A 22308-nucleotide genomic window follows, 5' to 3' on the forward strand; every position below is an offset into this window, starting at 1 on the left:
GATGCATCCACTTCCACAACAAACAGAAGTGAAGGATCTGGATGTTGAAGGACAGGAGCAGTGGTGAAACGAAGGCACAGGGACTTGAAGGCATGGATGGAATCTGTGGTCAGGCATGGATGGAATCTGTGGTCAGAAATTCGCAAACCCAAGAAACCGTTGCAGCTGTTTTAGCATCGTGGGTAGGGGCCACAAATCCACTGCTTCCAGCTTCTTGGGCTCAATGCCCACACCCTAGGGTGAGATGGTAAAACCCAGGAAAATGGTGGAGCGCTGGTGGAAGGTGCATTTTTCCATCTTATAGTACAGTCGGTGGGCGAGCAATCTCTTCAGGACTGCTCTCACATGTTGGATGTGGGATTCCAAGGTGGGTGAGTAGATGAGGACATCATCCAGGTAAGCATACACCCCCCGTCCCCGCATGTCCTGGAGAGCGTCGGTAATAAACAGCTGAAAGACGGCGAGTGCAATGCTAATAACTAAGGGGATAACTAATGACTCAAAGTGACCAGTGGGGGTGATGAATGCTGTCTTCCACTTGTCGCCCTCTCGGATGCGGATGAGGTTCTAGGCCGAGTGAAGATCCAGCTTTGTGAAAAACATGGCCCCCGAGAGGGCGTCGAGGGCAGTGTTAGTAAGGGGCAATGGTGTCCGTTTTTTTTTTTATGGTGATTTTGTTGAGGCCACGATAGTCCATGCAGGGTCTCAGACCACCATCCTTCTTGGAAACAAAGAAGAACCGTGCCATGGCCGGTGAGGTTGTTGGGCGGATGGTGCCATTCTGAAGTGCCTTGGCCACAAACTGCTCCATGGCCAATTGCTCTGCTTTAGAGAGCGAGTAGAGATGGCCTCTAGGTTGGAGTGGTTCCCAGTAGCAGGTCAATGGCCATGTCGCCTGGCCAATGGGGTGGCAGCTGGGCAGCTTTGGACAGGCTGAAGACGGCAGCTCGGTCGTGGTAACAAGGAGGAATGTTATCTAAAACAGGATGGGTTGATTCTGGATTCAAGGTGGAAGACGGAGAGGGCTGTGGCAGAAGGCAATGGCAATGCGCTCCCCACTCCAACACCACGCCTGATGACCAGGAAAGATGAGGTTCGTGGAGAGAAAACCAGGGGAACCTGAGGAGGAGTGGTGAGGTGATGATTGTGGTAATAAAAAACTGGATTTTTTCGACGTGGGAGTCGATCCAGAGCTGGAGAGCAACCGTACGGTGAGTGATGGGTCCCAAGGAAACGGGTCAACTGCCCACAGAGGTGATAGTGAGTGGAGATGCGAGGGGTTCCATGGGGATGTGATGTGCTCTAACGAATGAGTGGTCTATGAAGTTTCCAGCTGCCCCGGAATCAACAAAGGCGGTGGTGGAGACGACGTGCTGATTCCATTCCAGGACGGCTGGGAGAGGAAGTCGTGAGGTTGGCGTCAGAACATGAGGAAGAATTGGCCCAGCTTATCGGAACGGCACGATCAGCTGGGCGCCCTGTTTCCCAGACGAATAGGGCAGTTTATGCGATTGTGTGAGGGGGAAGCGCAGTACGCACACAAGCCCTCGCAAAAACGCCGCCGATTTACAGTGGGCTCAGTCATTCTGTCACGGTCCACGGAACCAGAACGTGAGCACGTGTAGGAGGAGACGAGGAACCCCGGTGCGGTGGATCACAAGGAGGCAGGTAAGTTCCCTTGGACTTAATATGCGAACGCGAACCGGCGTTATAGTACAATTTAGTACACAGCACAGGACAAGAGGAAGGAGTTCAGGAGAGAGGATAAGAGAAGGTCAGGAACAGTCTTAGTCTTCAAAGAAGGAGTGGAGCCGAGTCTCATTGACGTGTGTCAATCAGTGACTGAGCGGCTGGCAGGGGCCATCTTGCCAATTTATAGGAGGCACGTTACCTCGTTTCCGTGTTGCTCCCAGTCACATGGATGGAATCATGTGACATCTTTAGGGCTGTGTAATTACATCAGACAGTCAGACATGGTGTTACCTCTGAGGAACAGTGAAGGAAGTGAAAAGGCATGTTTAAAATGAAATAAATAAATACGACATCTTTATTGTAATATATATATTTCATTCTGATATACAAATATGCTTATTATTGTGAAATATTATTTCATGCTCATTACCCAACAACAGGCCTTTTATTTCATTTCAGCAGTTTTTATTCCAAAACATATTTTTTTCAGAATCAGCCTTTCAAAATCAGCTAATCCTTCTTCAGATATTAGTTTTTCTGCATTTCTGCTTGGCAGACTGCTTGTATAGCTGGCAAAAATGTACTAGTTCAATATGGAGGTTTATTTTCCAAATTCACAAAGGCGTGCAGTTGGAAGGACTTAAAAATGCGTTGAAGCCGGTTGCCTTAAACTTTTTTTTATGTATGAGGGGGGGTGGGGGGTTCATTTATTTAATATGTGAATTGCAGCAGGTCCCACGGTGAGAGATTGTGATGGACATAAAGGTGTTTACTCACGCTCTCCGTGTGACCGTCCCTGGCACTGACATCCTTCTGCATTGTGTGCCCACAGCACAGAGAGTTCCACCACAGACAGCACAGGCTTCTTCCGGCTGAACAGATATAGAAGCAGAGATCAGGTTAGACTAGGTTCCTTTCATCCATACACCTGGAGAGAAATCCACTGCAGTGCCATAAAACACCAGGTCTGAATAATCAGATCAGGTTATTAATGGACATGATGGGTGACACATGTTGTATCGTGGCATGATGCAAATTTAAGGCCACTGAAAAATAATGTATTAAATAATGCACGTGCTCACTTATACAGCAAATGGCACATAGAACAACACTCAAGGCATTTAAAGTAAAAGGCCTGGACAGTCTGTCATGGACATGATGTTGCTCAGTAGAATAGTCCTGGCATCATTACAATTTTTAGAGTTGACAGATAACTCCAGGAGGACAAACTGGAAACATCATAAAAGGTTAGAGTAAAGAACTGCAGTCTGATTGACTTCTGTAGCTTGGTGTAGAAATAAACATCATGAATCCTGTTGCCTGTATCCTGTATCAATTTGACCAAAACCTATTGAGTTGTTATTGATTATGGAGATATTACATCATTATCAACAATAATAAGACAAATTCCATTTGTTGAAGGGCATTTAAAAGGCGTATGGGACCACCCCCAGGACCACCTCCATGTTATGTTTGGAGTGATTCAGATTCATGGTGCTTTCTCTGAGAGTGATGAAGGAGGCTGTCCTCTTCAGATCAATGTGTGGTTCTTGCCGGGATGAGCTCGTATTGGCTCAGTGTGGGGCTGTCAGCTCTCATTCGCTTGAGGACGTGCTTGACGACGAGAGCTTGTGGCTCATAGCTCTCTTCATCACCTCTCCTCCGCCATTTGGAAATCTCAGCGTGGAGAGCTCTGTCGACGCCTCAATTCAGCCACCCAATTACAGGAAGCACGCCGGCCAGCGGTCCTTATCGATTTATAATCTTTCTAAGGCGGCCACCCCCCCCTCACAGCCTCAGTCAGTATATTAGGTCGACATTACCTAATGCAGATGCAGAGTACGAAACCTGATGGTGAACTGGAAAGAGAGAGAGCGAGAGAGAGAGATACATCCATTCCCATCCATGTCACTCTTTATGAAGCTCTCTTGTATGGAGTCCAACATCTAGAATCTATGGATCCAGCCACAACAATTTCAACACTATGTTCTTTGCACTATTAGCAGATGTTGCACCATGGGGCTCTATTTTTCCCATGTTGATGGTCTTGGATGGTCTTTGTGATGTCCACTGACACATTTACACAGTGGCCAAAGGGAGGAAACCAAGGTGGAGAAAGGACGGAAAATGATGCTATGCTTCACCTGGTCGTGTCTCATATGGGACTGATACAACTTTAATAGTTTGACTTGCCTCAAACTGCGCAAAGGGCATTGACCACATCTTTTTAATCGTCTGTTCCCCTTGTTTAGTTCATTGGATATATTAGAGAGACATTGGTCATATAAGTGCCCTGACTGCTCATCAGGAGTATTTCAGACATCAACCCTGCTCTTGACCCAAGTCAGCACTGTTTGAAGCAGAATTGATCTGCTGAGACACTGCTGTGAGGTGAGGCTGATCATCTAATTCAGCCCTGAACAACAGTGTCTCATCTTCAAATATAGACCTTGGGCACATTTTTACCAAACTGGGATTATTCATAAAGAATAAAAAATGGTCAAACTTGCAATGTCACGCTCTGTAAGAAAATTTGCAGCTATAAATGTGTTGCTTCTTCAGGCTGATACTAAAATGATTTTGAGCACATGAAAGGAATCAAAGTCATTTCTGTTAGTCCAGCCAAATACCTTATGAAAGTCAGATAAAGGAGACAAAGTCACTTTGAAATGCTAATGTTAAATCACTTTAATCACGATTAACCTTTTGGGCATGACTATGTGGCTAAAACCTGAGTCACACAGGAACCCAAAAATTTACACATACATAACATTCTGACATGAAACGTTAATAGATGAAAGTCAAATATATGTATAGTCTGAATTCATGTACAACTCTGAGGTGTGTGTGTATGTGTCTGTGTGTGTATATACACACGCGCACACACACACACACACACACACACAAGAATACATATATATACATACATTATATACAAGAGCATTCAGTGGTATGAAAAGCTGTTTGTCCCTCTCTGATTTCTTACTTTTTTCCATGTTAGCCACAATTAAATGCTCTTAAATGTTCAATAATGAATAATAAATATTAATCAAAAAACAACAACAACATCAACATTTATTTCTTATTTAGCCCAAAATCACATACAGTATGTCTCAATGAGCTTGAGTGACAACAAAAGTCAACAGCAAATGGGATTTTTAAGTAAATGATTTTATTATAGAGGGAGAAAAAAATCTAAACCTACATGGCCCTGTGTGACAAAGTGAATGCCCTCCTGTTAAAACAAAACTTAACAGTGCTTAGCAAAAGAACATTAAGGCTCATCTCAATTGTGCCAGAGAACATCTTGATGATCCCAAGACTTTTGGGATAATACTCTTTGGACTGATGAGAAAAAAGGTTGAACTTTTTGCAAGGTGTGTGTCCCATTATATCTGCAGTAAACGTAACACATTATTTTAGAAAAAGAACATCATACCAACAGTAAAATATGGTGGTGGTAGTGTGTTTTTCTGTGTTAAATGGAGCCATTAATTCTGCTGTCTGCCAAAAATCGGCCATCGGTCGGTGAACACAAGCTTAAACCACAGCAGGACAATGATCCAAAACACACCAGCAGGTTCACCTCTAATTGGCTGAAGAAAAACAGAATGAAGATTTGGAGTGGCCTAGTCAAAATTCTGATCTTAGTCCTACTGAGATGCTGTGGCCTTATCATAAACGCTTGATTGGAGTTGTTGCTAATAAGTGTGGCCCAACCAGTTATAATGTTTAGGGGGCAATCACTTTGTGACACAGGGCATGGTTTAGAAAATGTTTTTCTTCCTTAATAATAAAATTCGGCATTTTGTGTTTACTTGTGTTGTCGTTGGCAAATATTTAATGTTATTTGATGATCCTAAACATTTGAATGTGACTAACACTAAAAAAAGTAAGAAACACATTTTTAAACCACTGTACATAGACCATACACTCCAGCCTAAAGGCTTGAAATACTAATTTTATCTGCCTCAATTTCACTGTGAGTCAAGATCATAAATGAGCTAAGAACAACTGCAGGGTGAGTCAGAAGGAACCTTTTGTATTTTCAGTAAATTGAAGAAGTTCAGCTGTGCAGTTCAAATGACGAGATGCATTTTAAAAGAGACTTGCATTGTGTGCACACTTCCACTGTGAACTTCATTTACGTTTATGGAATTTGGCAGACGCGAATTACAGAGCGAATTACAACGTGCTTTCATGTTACCATCAATGAAGTCATCAGTTCAGGTTCACTAGGACTCAAACTAGGAATACAATCATTTCTTCCCACAAGCAGTCAGAGCTCTCAATGCACTGCCATCAACAGAACACTGTGTTAAAGTCAACAAAAATACACTTCCAGCCTTTTGCACATCTCAACTCATTTTGCACATGTTTGGCTTGTCTTGTGTGTCCTGTTTGAAATATCCAACATATCCAGTTACAATCATCTTTCATGATGTTGTCCAGTTATGTTCTGTTCGACCTGTTCATTATACAGAAAAGTTTTACTTTTCTCTCAAAGAGATAACTAAAGATAAGCTTTAGTTTTAATCAGTATTGTTTAGTTTAGTGTGTAAATACATATATTTTTCTTGCATTATTGGGGGAAACATTGTGAAACATGATTTAAATACACGGTATACTGTGTATACTGTTATACTGACATTAAACCAATCTTGAATCTTGAATTTTGTTCATTCTGTTGTAGATTTTCCTGCATAATCAGACAATAAGAAAGTTACAAGTTAGTGTAAGTATTCTTTAAAGATGAAGGTCTTAAGCTGCCGTTTGAAAATACTCATCGACCGTGCTGTTCTTACCTCGAGGGGAACTTCATTCCACCACATAGGGGTCAAGACAGAGAAGAGTCTAGAGTCTAGACGAACATGTTCCTCATACCTTTAGCGGTGGAGAGTGCAAGGTGCAGTGTGAGGTATAATAAGGGCTATGAGGTAGGATGGTGAAACCCCATGTTTGGCTTTGTAGGCCAGCATTAGTATTGTGAATACTAATGGAGCCTGTGGAGGGAACGTAGCAGTGGGGTGGTGTGGGAGAATTTGAGAAGGCTGAAGGTTGATGCTGCATTGTGTATATTCACTAAATTGTATATTTTTGTGACACAAAAGCTCATGAAGAGAATCTACTGTACAGTCCACACTCATTATAAAAACCAATAATGAATTGTTTCTGCAGTATAGGAAAAGAAAAAGAAGATCTCCTTGAAATATAATTGAAATTCATCTCAAATTATGCAGAATGTAAGTAAAATCCCCTGCAGCCTAAAATTTGTTGCTTGCTTAAAAACAGTCTCAGCAGTAACACTGAGTTTATTTCATTTTGTGTTGCAATGAAGAAAACATCTTACCATGGCAGAGGAACGCCCGGGCGAATTAGCATGAATTTTATATAAATTACAGGCCAGACTCTTCATGGACAAAAATCAGATGAAAGCAGCCTGAAGGCAAATGGTCTCTAAAATGGGGTGAGCTGAGTGAGTGGCAGCAAGGGGATGGGTTTGTAATGAGGTGAGTTTACAGCTTCATCACCCAAAGAATGTTTCAGAATGAGTGATGAAACAGCGCCACCATGTGGTTAGTAAAATAAAAGGGTTAAAGGAATGAAAGACCAAAAAAAGTTTAAATCTTATGTATGATGGGTGTGATTCATGAACAATTACATAAATAAAATAAATTGGTATCAGTTCTTGGCACCTAGATTTACACGTCAATAAGAGTTTTTGTATCACATTTGTACATCAATATTGAACAAACAATATTATACTTTATTAGAGACTAAATTAATATTTGGGAACCAGCATGGAAAAATGAAAGAATTCAATCTGTACAACTTTGGAATAGAATACACCAATTAGCCATATATATATAATAATGACCACAGGCAGGTAGTGAATGATTATGTCATTGGAGAGCCACCCAATAGGTCAGATTTATTAGGTAACTGGTGAAAATTTTGTCCTTGAATTTGGTGCAGCCGAAGCGTAAGAAGATATGAGCAATATGAGTGTCTTTAACAAGTGCCAAATTATGATGTCTGGGTTATAGCATCTCCAAAACTGCAGCTCTTGTGGAATGTTCTCGGTTTTCAGCAGTCATGAGTGCTGATGAAATGAACATGCGGCTCACTGGCTGGTCCATTTTGTGCAATCCAACTGTAACTGTAGCTCAAATTGATGAAAATGTTAATGTTGGTTGAGATAGAAAGGTGTGCATCACAATTTGTCGTGTTTGGGTTGTGTAGGCACAGAACAGTCGTTCTGACCCGTGTCCACTGACCATAGACCATAGACCATATGGGCATGATAGCATAAGAACAGGACCAGAATTGGTCTGATGAATAATGCTTTCCTCGTTTTCCTGAAGATAAAAAGTGGATAGAGCAAACCACCAGAAGCAATGTGATGCTTTAGTTATGCCTTTATTGTCATTACACTGAAGCAGGATGTGTCTTATACAATTAAATTGTATTGGCTACATAATGATGCAAAATGACAAAAATGTGGCACAGAGGATAGTAGAAAGTTCAGACGGTAATCAGTGCCGTACAGACAGCAATACAAACAATGTACACAGTATACAATAAAACCAAGTCTTCAGACATGAAGTTATGGACAACCATGGCGCACAGTTTACAGGTCAGTAATGAAGCATTTTGTGTGTGTGTGTGTGTGTGTGTGTGTGTGTGTGTATGTATGAATGTATGTATGTATAGAAAACTAGAAGAAAAGCAATACATAGATGCACATCTTTTCAATAGTGGAGAATATTGCAGATTGCTTGAGATTTTGGCTAACAGCATCACTGTCCGAGACATGAATTTGTGTACATATATTGCAATGATGGCTTGTGGGAAGAAACTGTCTCTCAGCTTGTTGGTCCTAGTACTGCTGAACCTCTTAGGGCTTGAGCAGAATGGTTCTGGTTTCTGATGATCCCCTCAGCTCCGTTGAGGCAGCGGATGTCTGAATGTCTTTCAGTGAGGGGAGGGGGCAGCCAATGATTGACTACCCACTGCAGCCTCTTCTGATCTGACACTGTGCTGTGGGAGAACGTTACTGGGATACAGCAAGTCAGTATGCTCTCAATGGTGGAGCGGGTGAAGGTCACCAGCAGCTTTTGGCTGATGTTATTTCTCAGGAGCACTCTCAGGAAGTGCAGACGTGCTGTGCCTTCTTAATGACCGCTGTGGTGTTGGCATTTCAGGGAGATGGTCTGCAGAGATTTTTAGGGAAATGTTGAAATTCCTCTGTGGTTGTGACCACGTACACCCTTTCATGGAAATAGAGTTTGCTACTGGTGGACTGCCAGATACCACAGCATACCTTATGAGGTGTCGTGGAGGCCATGCGTTGACAGATCAGGCATATTTTGGCAGCAAAAGAGGTACCTCCTCAATGTTAGGAAGGTGATCATAATGTTATGGCTGATTGGTGTATATACCAAAATGACAAAATAATGAAACAGGCTGCTTGTTATGTCCGAGGGTGACGTACATGCGCTAGTGGAACAAACCCAATCGGCAGAAACACTGTTACCCATGAAAACAATCTCTGAGATGTTTGCTGTTCCAGGAAATAAATAGACCTGATGACTTTGGTATCGTGTGAATTTGCATGGGTGGTTTCTAGTGTTTACATGAAGATTGTTGTTTTTAAATCTCCAATGACTCCTTCATATTTGTAGAAGTAGCAGAAGAAACAAATGAAATGGTTGCCCAAGTCTCACTGATGATGGCTAGACCAGACTGCTTGATCTAATCTACTGTACGACTAACCGCTGAAGCCATTAATGCTGGTCCTGTTGTAAAGGTGCAGAACACAAAGTGGGGCACAGGTTGTTGTGTACACCGAAACTCTTGCATTGGGCATCACGACTGGACCATGGAGCAATAAAACAATGTGTCATGCTCTGAAGAAGGACATTTTCTGTCAGATCAGCTGGTTTGCGTCATTTACAAGGCCAAGACATTTTATAAAAAAATGTAAAAATATTATGTTTCCAGGTCCACCCCCCACATACAAGGGGCACATGGGCGACTACGCTGACGGCAACCCAGAAGCAGATGAGGGCAAGGTCGCCGTTGACTATAAACATCTGGCCGCCATATTAGACCCTCGCTTGCTCATCATTCTGTCCTTTTGTTGTTGCTTTCCTTCTAATTGATCACGCCTTACGCTAAACCCTGCTTTGCACAACCGGACAACCCCTGCCAGCTCTTTATTGACTCCGATGTTGCTGTCTTCCCGTCTGGACCCCGACACCGCTTCTGAATGCCCCCCCGTACATCGCCGCCTTCCAGACTTGACCCTTGCCTGAAGTTTATTATTTCACCTGCCACCTTCATCTTCCAACTGGCCACGATAAAGACTGAATCCTTTAATATTCCATGTGTCATCCCCACGGCTCCCCCCTCACCGCTGCTCTGCAGGTTGGCGCTCAGGCCGCTCCAAATCCTGCACGCCTGATCAAACGCCATCGGCCCTCCTGTGACTGTATCTGCTGCTTTCTCCTCTCTTGCTGTCTCCTGGCTGTCCCCGTGACAAAAGTGGTGCATTCAAGAGTTACCTTGTTACCTTGACACATCTACACCCCTTCATTGTAACAGAAAATATGCATCCTGCTACACTGCAGACATTATTCAGGCTTTAGGACCATGATAATGAAGTGTTGACTTGACCTCCAAATTCTCTAGATCTCAGTCTCATGGAGCATCTGTGGAATGTGCTGGAAAAACAAATCTGATCCATGGTGGGTCCACATAATTAGCTCGCAAGACTTAAAAGGGTTAGATGGCATTTGACACCACAAGACCTACAACCCACAGACTGATGCTGTTGCTGATTGGTCTCAGATATGATATGTATGATAATATTATATACATAATATGACTACAAATATCACCAAGGGAAACCAAAAATGTAAAGGTCGACACAAACCAAGTGTGCAGTGCTGAAACTGGGCATCAATCGTACATTTACAGACTAAACTATGACTTAAAACACACATTGTGTCACACTGACCAGATACAGAAACCTGGGCTGGGACTTTCGGACTGCTGAACGCATTTAAGGGAGAAAAGAGGGATGTAACATCTGCTCAAGTGGTTTATATATCCTTGCTATAATAAATCAGTTCATGATTTATTTACATAAAGCGTGTAATCCATTCATTCTCATAGCCTCCACACTGTGTGGGTAAAACCCATAAAATCATGGGAATGTTCAGGGCCAGTTCTAGACAGGCATATATGAGGGGGCAGACAGAAATGCGCAGGGGGCACATAGTGGCGACAAAGGCAGGAAATGGGTGGGGTGCTCAGTTTTTGTCATGTAATTGGAGCTCTTCCCTAAGACCTGTGCAACTTGAGTGTCCTACCTGAAGCCTGAGCTTCTGCTGATTTTGCTCTTAGGGTCACTGTAGCACGCAAAACCCCTAACCACGATAAGGTGGCAATTCATCAGGGGGAAAAATAAGACAAAAATCTAATAAATTATTCCTCATCAGATTATAACAACTAAAAACATGACATTTATCGTAACTGGATGGCTAATATCAAATATGTTCAAACCCAACAATGACACTTCTCACAACTGCCAATATTAACAAAATTAAAAAAGGGTAGGCCAAGTTATATAAATAAAATGTCAATAACCTTTACTAGAATCGCTGTGATTACATCAGTATATGAAATTTGAAAACTGTTCAGTGCAGTGTTGAAATCGGGCTGAGGCTATGAGTCCGGGTTTGACAGACACAGGTCCTCCAGTTGGCTATATGCAGCAGACAGGCTCAGAGTGGTGCTTCTGGGATCGAGAAAGAAACACTTCTCTTCCAGACTTAAACTGGGAGAAGAACAATGGACTAGTCCCCAACTGACTGTACAAATACAGATATATTTTTTAGTAATAATCTCACGAGTTGCTATGATTTTGACGACATAGATTTGATGCTTCCTCAAAGCCTCCCGCTGTTGTAAAGCTGCCTATTCGAGCTGTAATCAGGCCTGGAACGTTACGAACCGACCCGACAAGTACAGCTTTTTAAATCCCGGCTTCCTTTGCATGCACTACAAGCAGAAGACTTGGATATACTTGGTTTCTTCTTTTGTTTTTGGCGTCCCCTGGATGGATGGCACATTAGCATTTACCTATGTTGCCTATACCACGAGCCGGCCCTGTCGTCACCTGCTATGCCGCTTAATGAGTTTTAAAAAAAAAAAGTTGGTATTATTCTAGCATGGTATTTTACTCAATAGGCCTATGCATTCTTTGAATAAATACCACAATGGGGATTTTAACTGTTTTTATTTCAGCGGGGATGAATCCCGCCTTAACTCGGGTACTGGGAAGGGCAATGGTGAAAATACCTAACAGCTTTCAAGATATACATCCTGCATGAAAGAGCATGTTCAAAGTGATGAATACAGAACCACACGTCCATCTGTTTGTTGGAGAGGATTTAGGCCACACTGGGCCACACTGAGTTCTCAGGCCTATCTGAGTTCATGAGCACTGGCTTGGCTGCAGAGCTTTTGATGTTGGTCATTTCTCATCGCCGTTTGCCAGCTGTCTGTGTAACTCATTATGTGTCTCCTGAGACTTAGAAGAAAGACTCCTTTCTCTTTCAGCTTTAAAATACGCTGAACACATGTATTGATTGCTCAGTTTTGTTTGGATCATTATGTTGAATGTGAAACCCTGGAAAACTGAGCATACAGTGGTAGGGAAGCCAAAACATGCAAGCGACTTACAGACAAGTAAGTTATGGGGGCAATTTGTTGTCACTCACTCACAGTTTATTCAGACAAAAGTAATAATGTTTTTAAAAGACCATCAATAATTTTAGCATAGCAGCATTTAGCATGCCCACTTGTGGGGGAAGAGAAGTGATGGTAAGAACCTGCTTGTGTTTGTCCTTATGAAAACGAGAAGAGATTCATGTAGGACTTGGCAATATGACAAAAAAAAAAGGCTGACACAATTGTTTTTCAGATTCTGCCAGTTTGACAGCATCTTTACTAATACCTGAAGAAGCAATAAGTTCAACATTTAGATAACAAAATAGCTTGTTAACAAGATGCAATATCAAACGTGGGGCAGGAAAACTAGGACTGTCATATAACATCATGTAAAGGAGGAAGCATAGGCGCATGACATGGTGAATAATGGTAAATTTAATAATGAACAAAATAAACAGTTAATGGGTCAGCTATATTTGTATTTGTCAGCCTGTCTTCGTTTTAGTTTTAGTGTAGTCTTTGCATCATATGCATGTAGTCATATTTTAGTCAGAATGTCTATTTAAATCTAGTTTTAGTGAACAGACAAAAACATTTTTTTTAGTCAAACCCATTTCATACTTAAAACAAGATTGCCTTATTATTATATTATTTTTACCTAATGTGCGAATGTGCGTCCAAAGATCACTTTGTCTTTGACCAGCATTTACAACTCTTCTTGTTTCCATCACATCAAAAAGGTTCCTTGACAAAGATAATTTGTTTTAACCCTAGGCTCAATGAACAACAGGGTACAAATCCAACTGGCACATGGAGCACAAATGAAACATTCTGTTGAAAAGTTTGCCTCTTCTTTCATCTATCTATTGAAGTTACAGAAACCTAAGCCCCCTTATTTCCTTTAAAATAGTGCTGGGAAATACAGAGGATCTCAAAAGGCTGTAGAGATCTCAGGATCATGTCCACTAACAAGACAAAAAAAAATTCAGATTATCAGTATTTCATTTCAAACATATCTGTGAATTAAGGAAAGCACCGGGAGAATATTGCCAAATGGTTGAAACTACACCGATCCCTCAATATTTTCTATATATGTGCAGAGTGTTGTATTATGTGATGTGCGCAGGCAAGATATACTGCTTTTTTCTGTTGACACAAGCTGCCTCCATGCAAATTTGATGACGGGTCAGGCATACCAGAGAAATGCTGTAGGTGAGAACCAGCACAGGCCCTTTAAGACCGTGTCACTAGCTGGCCAGGCGGTCATGAGCCGCTGGCTTTTTGCTCACATCTAACACCCACAAAGCCTCTTCACAGCACATTTCCATGTGTGAAATAACAGCGGGGCCGACACTCTGACCTCACGACAGAACCGGGCAGTGCCTGCGAGAGAATGTAGTACAGGCCAGCAGTCAAATTTGCATTTTGGACGCCACCGTGACTGCGTTCTTTGTGCGGCCTGTAGAATCCAGGATGACAGGTGGATGGCAATAAAAACATCTCGTTCAGAAAATTTAACCTGTGTTTTTTCGTAGCTAAAGCCACGGAAGTTTGGGTGCTTCAGCATGACGCTGGAATGTCCGAACGCGCCTTTATTTCATCAGGGAAATTCTGACACATGGAAAGAAAACACACAAACAGTCCGCCTATTTCCACAACCTTCTTCCACCCTGCTGTGGAACACCGGCATAGCCGGAGCCCCAAGCTACATCCCGACAAAACCCCACGCCAGCCTCTACTTAATCCACACCCGGCCGCAGCAGCACTGGAGATTCCAGGAAGTTCTGAACTCTACTCTTCTGTGCAGGGATCTGGTTTGTTTACTGCCCTGGACATTGGGCAGAGTGACAGGGAGAGGAAAAAAGCAGTGACAGTTTTACTAATGAGGCTGGTGACAGGAAAGTCACCTTGCTCTTGCTCTCTCACACAAACACACAGATGGTCAGTCTATTTGCATATTAAGGACTTACACAGTGGCTGATTATCCGATACTCTAACTTTCAGATCAATGGTAAGAGGAACGCAGTCCACAGCTCCAGAACAAATGCACCACCGAGGCAGGCAAGCAGGTGAGAGGGGACAAAATGGCAAAAAAGTAACTTACTCCTCTCCTGGGGGAGCAACGGGGGAGAATTCGCCCCGTCCCGTCGCTGCTGTCACTCCAACGTTCTCCGAGCGAAGCCGTGCAGGAGAAACAAAGCAAAGCCAGGGAGGAGTGCGTCGTCTACGCTTCCTGTGGCAGTGTGGCTCACGCCGATGCTCTCTGGCTCCAGGATGGATCCACAACAGAGAGTTCCCAGGGCCTCAGCCAATCACACGCGTCCTCTCCTCCCCCTCCTCCCCCACCAAGTTCTCCCCCTGTGGCGGTGGAGGGAACACAAGCTACCGCAGTACCACGGCCGGCCACACTGCCCACCTCCTCTCCTGTCCCACTCCCCACTTTCCTCTGTCACTCAGCGGGAGGCATGAGCAGGAATCTGCGGCACGTCGGATCAAACGAAGGAACAGATGCAAAGGTTCTGGAATGTGGAGCAAGACGCAACACGCCTTGCAGCAAGAATGGCAGTTATAGGAACTTCAATTATACTTGCTTCTCGTTCTCATGACTCATCATTCATCACGCACTGTCATCACAGCACGTGTCAGTGGACAAGTGTCCTCCGACGGTCAGCAAATCGCCACAGCAATGCTGCATGCAGATCATATAAAAAGTGATAATGTGAGGTGTAGGCGCTGAGTCAGAATCTCCTCAGGCGTCACTATTTTAAGAAATAAAGGTCATACCTGGTCTCTCAAGATCATGAAGGTTGAGCAGCAAATTATTAAAATGTCAAAAACTATACATTGGTTATACACGATTTTCATTTTTGTTTATCAGGCACAAAAATCAAAAATACAAACGTCCATTAATTATTTATTCATTACAGATATATTTCTTAAATTGAATTATGACAAACATAATTAGTACTAAGGTTAGTATCACACAAAAATGATTATGACAAACGTTATGCTTTTTTCATGTGTTTAATCACCAAATTAAAATTGTAGAAATTATATTTGTGAATTTATGTTTAAAGAGGGCTCACAATCCAAAGTACAAATTGCACATGAAGGCAGCTGTGTGGAAAGCTGCATTGTGTTCACTTGGACACCCACTGCTGCAGGTTTCGTAGACAAATTACAGCGTGTCTCACCCTCTTCTCCGAGGATGATGCTGGTGCAGCCTCCCCTCCACAGATGGTCTGTAAGACACAGCACATCAGCCTCTGAGCGGGCCGAGTGCTTACCAAACTCAAAATACAGCTGGCAGGGTGGCATCGTCCTCAGAGCAGCAAATGTATCTTATCTTCACAACGATTATCCAGAATAAAACCACATATTTATCACAAAAAAAAGCATGTTTAGGTTGAGGTGAAGGACACGAAAGAAGCTGTTTACTCCCCAAGCATCTATATTTAAGCTTTATTTGTCTCCAATGAAGTGTCTCTGGGGAGGAAATAAATACCAGCATACTCAGAGGAGGAAACTTTGCTCTGTTTCAAGCGTGGTTCTCTAAATAAGTGAATGGTGGGCTACAAAGGCCAAAAGTTGGACATGCGAGCATAAAGGGCTCTGTAAGGAACATCAGTAACAGGTGAAGCAGCTGGGCAGTTTATATGAATGATAACTGGGTGAGTCGCTTTGTTTTAGCGACCTACTTTTTACACTAGATAATACAAAAGTTCCCAAAAAAAAAAAAAAACTGACTAAACCTGAAAATACAAGTGTTAAATTTATATTTACAGCATTTATCAGACACCCTTAACCAGAGCAACTTACAATCAGTATTACAGGGACAGTCCCCCCCCTGGAGCAACTAAGGGTTAAGTGTCTTGCTCAGGGACACAATGGTAGTAAGTGGGGTTTGAACCTGGGTCTTCTGGTTCATAGGTGAGTGTGTTACCCACTAGGCTGCTACCACCCACTACTCACTAACCAAAGACCACCATGTGATATGATCAGCAACGATCGGGGACATCACATATCTATTTTAATGTAAATGGTAAACAAAGTCTGTACCACACATATCAGGAGAATAAAAAAATGAGGTCAGCCATAATAGACGCTGGCATACATAGACGCTGGCATAAAGTGTCTGGGTGGTAGGAGCCTAGTGGGTAAGACACTCGCCTATGAACCAAAAAAAATTACACACCAACAGGCAGGCTTGTTAGTTTCTCTTCTTCAAGATGCAGATAACTGTTTTGTATGTAACCTGCACATATCACAGTTCAAAAACAGTGCCTTTTATTGTTATTTTAGCTTCAATATAATAATTTAAAATATAATAAAGTTTTTATTTTTACTTCTTTAAAGTAAAATACAACTGGAATGAAATGACTTCTTGTGGCTTTTTTCCCTCAGGTCCAGGAGAAGTGTATTTTTTATGGAAGCTTATATCAGAATTTAATTATAAATATTAAAAATATATATATATTGGGGTATCGAAATATGTCATATATTTGTGGCCTGTCTTCTGTGGGTTACAACTATGTCCAAAAAAAGCTTCTAGATTTTTTGAGTCGACTGTTTTCAAACTGAAATGCCCGGATTTGCTGTATTTGTAGAGGGGAAACTTTGCTGAGACAATAATCGGCAGATTGGTGAAATGGTCCTCTCCATTAGAATGGAGCATTTTAGCCGTCATCTAAATCAACCTTTAACACTCAAAGAGCCATTTGGATGCGGTTTTAACAAAAGAGAAAGTAACTGGAGCCACAAATTCATTTTGACATGTAAAATGAAGATAACACTGCGTATATTGCTTTTACTTTTTTATGTATAAAAAAATAGGCTAGTGCGTTGCTTGAAATTGCTATTTTTTACCAGCACGAATATGCGCGTAGAAGCCATTAAATCACCCAGACAAGTCTAGTGGCACTATGCTAACTCAACTGTACTTATCACAGCTTGCTTATCAGCTTAAACACTAAATATTGTAAACAACTGTTTACTCAGCAAAAAAGGCTACTGGTTACCAACTCTGGTGGGGATGGCGTCACATACACATATAGGGCGTTTGTAACATATTTTAAGCAACAAAAAAAGATTCTAATAACATTTTTTAAAGTACAATAAAAAACAAAATACGCTTAAATTAATATTTATTGTCTAAAGCCACGGGGAGCCACGGTGTTGGGATGAAAGTGTCGCAAGGCAGATCTGGGCTATAAACCGAAATATATAATTGACAAATTATAAACAGTTAATCTAAAAAGATAATAGTTTATAGCCTTCAATGTGTGTGGACAATTTGTGGAGTAGAAATAAGTACTCCGTGTGGGCGTTAAGTGAAGAAATATTTGAGTCATAAATCTTAACACCGTAATCGCTGCAAAACGGATAAAACCTGAAAGCCCTGAGTTTAGGCCACTGGGGGAGCTAAAGCGCCACTTTGTAATGTAAAATGTTGGGTTTTCAATGAAGGCTACCAGTCATCTGAATTGTGCATACCACACCTCTGTACAGAATTTCATTGTAAACTCAAAAAAAGCACAAAAATATATAAACCACAATTAGTCAAGATTCATTTATTTTGATAAATACATTTTTAAAATTGCAACCATTTGCAGTCATTTTTGATATAGATGCGTCATCCTGTCTGGTGGTATGGAAACCTTGGACATTCATAAATACAGACAAAGCAGCCAGATGTGACATTACCCATCATTCATAGCCTGTGCTCAGTGATCAAGGCACTAGGTAAACATGCAGTGGGAGTGTACCACATGAAGCCCAAACATTACCTTCTAAAAAGGTAAAATATAAAAATAAGTCACCAAGGGTGCACAGTTAACCAGGAACCAGATTTTAAAATGACCTTCAGCATAATGTCTCCTTATCCTTTGAGGTTTACTTAAATATATATATAATAAAAAAAAAACTCTGAACTAAAAGAGGTTCATCACACGTTTTTCAGGTGGATGGTTCACACGCCCAGGGGGACTTCTCTACCATCCAGTAATACAGAATGTACAAAAAAAAAAAAAAAAAAACATTTAAAATAAAAAGATATTTGGGTACAAGACCTATAATCCTGCAGTCTGAGCTAGATGTTAAGCGTATACTTGAAGACTGGGGGGGGGGGGGGGGGGAATAAAGATGCCAGTCTTAGTTCTAGCAGTTCCCCCATTCATACACATACAAGCCTGGAATGGAAATGTAAAATACAGCCAAAAGATTGTCAGATTGCATTTGCAGAGACAGATGTTTAATCCAGATCAACTCAGTCATCCTTGCTGTGGTGTGCACCATTGCCGTTCTGTACCTGGTTCTTTTTCTGAAGAATTTTCGGGAGCCTCTTACCCTTAGTGTAGGCATGGTACCAGAAATTGAGGAACAGGACCAGAAACAATACGCCATAAAGGCCAATTATGTAGACAAAGATTGGGAACTGATAGGGGCAGTCCATGAAGAAATATTGACCAATATGACCGGTGATCATGACAAACTGGATCTAGAAAAGGAAAAAGATCACTTTTAAAAAAATATATATATATATTCCACGTTGATTTTAGAAATGTACTAATCTGAAAAATAATTCTCCCCAGAGAGCTGTTTCTAATAAATTGGAGCCTCTGCTCAAAATGAGTGTAACAAAACCCCAGAAATAAAAGGAGGCATGACTCACCAGCTGTATGGATGTGAGATGTTTTTTCCACCACAAAAACCTGTGGTACCTGGGCCCCAAAGCAGACAGGCCATAATAAGTGTACATGATCACATGGACAATGCAGTTCAGTAAGGCATGGAACGTCCCGAGTCCACCTACAGCCGAAGAACGAATCATGGAGGTTAGTGTTTCACTCAGAGGCTACAAATACTCAAAAGCATAACTGGCCCATAGATACCCGCAGAAAACTTCACCCCGAACCACCATGTGAAGGGCATGATTGCATGGTGAAAAACATGGAGGAAAGTGACTTGGCTGTTCTTCTTCCGCAACACAAAGAAAATCTAGAGGGGGGAGGAGGGGAGAAAAAAAAAAAAAAAAAAAGTATTAAATACAGAACATTTTTCCAAAAATGAGGGGGAAATAATGAGGGACAAAATGCAGACTAACCGTATCCAGCATCTCGATAAACTTTGAGAAATAGTACAACCAGCAAACTTCTAGCATCTATTGGAGGAAAAAAAAAAAAAAAAAAAATTTTTAAATCTTTAAAAAAAAAAAAAAAAAGCCTTACATGGAACATTTTAGGGGTTTCTTTGTACATTGGGAGGCGGAGACTGACACCTAAACTCTGTTTGGACATGAGACCACTTCCTGGTCATGCCTCGATAGTGCCGCGGACTTCAGAAATCCACAAATCCTGGAGAATCAGGACAGCATTCCTCCAGGCAGGAGGAATACTATAATGTGGGTATAGGGGGGGGAACAGTGACAGGACTGGACTGATGTTCATCCTCATACAGGAATGGCCACATTCCTCTGTACTTACCCTCACGCCTTGCGGAGACATTGAATAATCCACGAGGTCACAGTGAAACGAGTAGCCTGTACCCCATCCAGCCATTACGAACTAGAGAGAGGGGGGGGGGGATAAAGAAAAAAAAAAATAATAATTTTTTTTTTTTTTTTTTTTTGGATCCCTGCTCCCACTTAAAATGTCACTGCAGCACAGCAAGTTGGAAAAGTACTGAACTCTTCTGAGGCAACATATTGCTTGCAAATTGATCTTGTATTGACAGATAAGGGGGTGTATCTTTAATCAAACAGGTGTTTTCTATATAAAAAGGGGGGATGGGGACACCCAGTTTCAGCAGTTTCATCTTTGTGTGAAATGTCAAGCAGCGCAACTCAATCGAGCGGAATCCAGTCAAACACGTTTTAAGTCAAGACTTGGGGGGTTGACACACACGGATCTCCGCAGACTCGTGTGGAATCTGCTCCTTTAGCATGCAAAGTTAATGTGGAGACACTTTGCATAACACCACGTGACAACCAGCACATACAGGGAGCCCATCTGACATCAGAACTCAAGAGGCCCACCTCGTAGCACATGTGCAAAGAAAGCGCCACCACACCAAAGTTGTACACCACGAGAATCCGCTTGAGCTCAAAAGGCTTTCGGTTCTCCATGAGTCTGGGTCCCAGAGACAGGACAAAGTAGATGTAACACACGATCATGAGCGACTGCGGCAGCGGCGATGCCATGAGCAGCCAGCCCTCAGTCCGTGGATCTGGAGGGAAGGAGGGTCTGATTAGGTGTGACTTTCATCAGTTTTATCTCGAGCAATAACAACGCGCGTACTTACCAGCATTTTTTATCCACTCGTCGTAGACGCGTTCAGCTGTTGACGTGAACTCTCGGAACGCCATTTTTCACGCTGGAAAAAGCAAAACGAAGCAATTTCATGACACCAGTTTGAATCAAAGTGATACACTCTTGTTTTGCTTCCATCACACCGCAACGGTGCTGGTACACATGGTTCATTTACGGCGTGGTACAGAACGCCATTGTGAAGCAGAAAGGGCAGAATCAGCGATTCAACCGTTCGCCATCCAGACCCCCACCAACAACAAGCTTGAGGAGACACAGGTCACTTGTGTCCCGGGACAATGGGAGTTTATGTTGAGTGTCCACTGCACCACGAATATTGTTCGGAGGGGATCTTGTTGAAAAAGCAAACCTTATTATATGATATCCCAATTCTATATACATATATAAAAAAAAAATTTTTTTTTTTATTTGCCATGAGCACAAAGGATTATTTTTTTTATGATGAAATTCCTTCAAGGTGGATCATCTTCATGTAAAGGGTCTCAAACCAGACAGCATGAGTTGTCTGAATTTGCACGCTACACGCGGTCCCAATTACAACAGAGGGATTCCCTTAACCAAAAAACCCGACCCTCCCACGGTGAAGACATTTTAACACTGCGTCCCCCGGCGCCACGGCAACCCCCGCCGACAGTCAAGCGTGGGCACGTCCGGTCCCTCGAGTTCGGCAAAGTGACACAACGAGTGTGGCAAGGTGACACGCCTGCTGCGACAAAAGGTGTGTCGGGCCGATCAGCTTTCTCTCGCGCTCTGATAGAGAGACCACTGACCCCCCACCCGGGTCACCAGGTCTCCTTACACGACGACCCCCACCCTCACTACGGAGCATGGAGTTCATTTTCTGTTTATTTTGCGTCAATGACGAGCAAGAGACCGGGACCAATCGGAACGCAGCGCCTCCGGAAAGGCAAACACCTTAATTAAAGAATTACGGAGGCGGGAGACGACCACACCACGAACTCGGGTCGTTTTAATTACATCTGACTAAACAAGCAACAAAACGCACAGGGTGGAGCAGGTGCGACGATGGTCCTTCAGCACCAAAACTTCCTCCTTCGGTCGGGCAAGAGTTCAGTAAACTGCACACGGGCGCGGACTGCCTTCTTTACCAATTTCCCCCTTTCATTCATCTGGCCACACTAAAAATAAGCGAGTGATGAATAAAACACGGCCGCGGTTGGACGACGACAGGTGCGCCGGGTACCTGATGCTCCAACATCGCTCATGCGTGCTGAGGCGAAGAAAGGAAGAAGACAAAAACTCTTGTCCGGAGTTGAATAAAAGGAACGCACACGCCTCCACTGACGGATTGAATAGGGGAGAGAAAAAAAAAAAAAAAAAAAAAAAGCCTCACCTGCCGTCGTCCCTACGCCTGCGACCCTCGCCACCAAAACCGAGAACACCGACTGCGCCGCCGACGCTGCCGGGCGCGAAGCCTCATTTACAAGTGGCCTGCCCGGCCTTCGCTTTAATCGCGCCGTGCGGGGCCCAGTATGCCTATCACGGGTCGGTAGGCGGGACTCGCTCCTTCTGATTGGCTCAAACGGATGCT

General features: G+C 42.6%; 2 protein-coding genes across 2 annotated transcripts in view; both read right to left on the bottom strand.

The window, feature by feature from the left end:
* The window catches only part of pde4d (phosphodiesterase 4D, cAMP-specific), a 112781-nt gene extending 98091 nt beyond the window's left edge, over nt 1-14690 (bottom strand). Inside the window, exons 1-2 of the mRNA XM_028995122.1 lie at nt 14537-14690; nt 2470-2564 (exon numbers count right to left, since the gene is read on the bottom strand). Coding sequence (XP_028850955.1) covers nt 2470-2511 — 42 coding nt within the window. The 5' untranslated portion in view covers nt 2512-2564; nt 14537-14690. The remainder of the gene's footprint in view (nt 1-2469; nt 2565-14536) is intronic.
* A 3297-nt stretch (nt 14691-17987) lies between these two features.
* elovl7a (ELOVL fatty acid elongase 7a) lies at nt 17988-22223 on the bottom strand. The gene is made up of 8 exons (XM_028996568.1): nt 22111-22223; nt 20731-20802; nt 20465-20655; nt 19914-19994; nt 19535-19591; nt 19323-19428; nt 19103-19239; nt 17988-18928 (listed from the first exon to the last, which is right to left on the bottom strand). Exons 2-8 carry the CDS (start codon nt 20792-20794, stop codon nt 18698-18700), a joined length of 867 nt encoding a protein of 288 aa, XP_028852401.1. The 5' UTR covers nt 20795-20802; nt 22111-22223; the 3' UTR covers nt 17988-18697.
* Nucleotides 22224-22308: the final 85 nt, after the last annotated feature.

Source organism: Denticeps clupeoides, chromosome 11 (assembly GCF_900700375.1).
Source record: "Denticeps clupeoides chromosome 11, fDenClu1.1, whole genome shotgun sequence".
NCBI lineage: Eukaryota > Metazoa > Chordata > Actinopteri > Clupeiformes > Denticipitidae > Denticeps > Denticeps clupeoides.

What these genes read in the sequence shown, in the direction of transcription:
- elovl7a (XM_028996568.1), bottom strand. Translation starts at nt 20,794, where the DNA reads ATGGCGTTCCGAGAGTTCACGTCAACAGCTGAACGCGTCTACGACGAG. An exon ending in CGAGTGGATAAAAAATGCTG is followed by an intron (nt 20,656 to 20,730) that starts GTAAGTACGCGC and finishes CCTTCCCTCCAG; the next exon opens with ATCCACGGACTGAGGGCTGG. An exon ending in TTATCGAGATGCTGGATACG is followed by an intron (nt 19,429 to 19,534) that starts GTTAGTCTGCAT and finishes TCCCCCCTCTAG; the next exon opens with ATTTTCTTTGTGTTGCGGAA.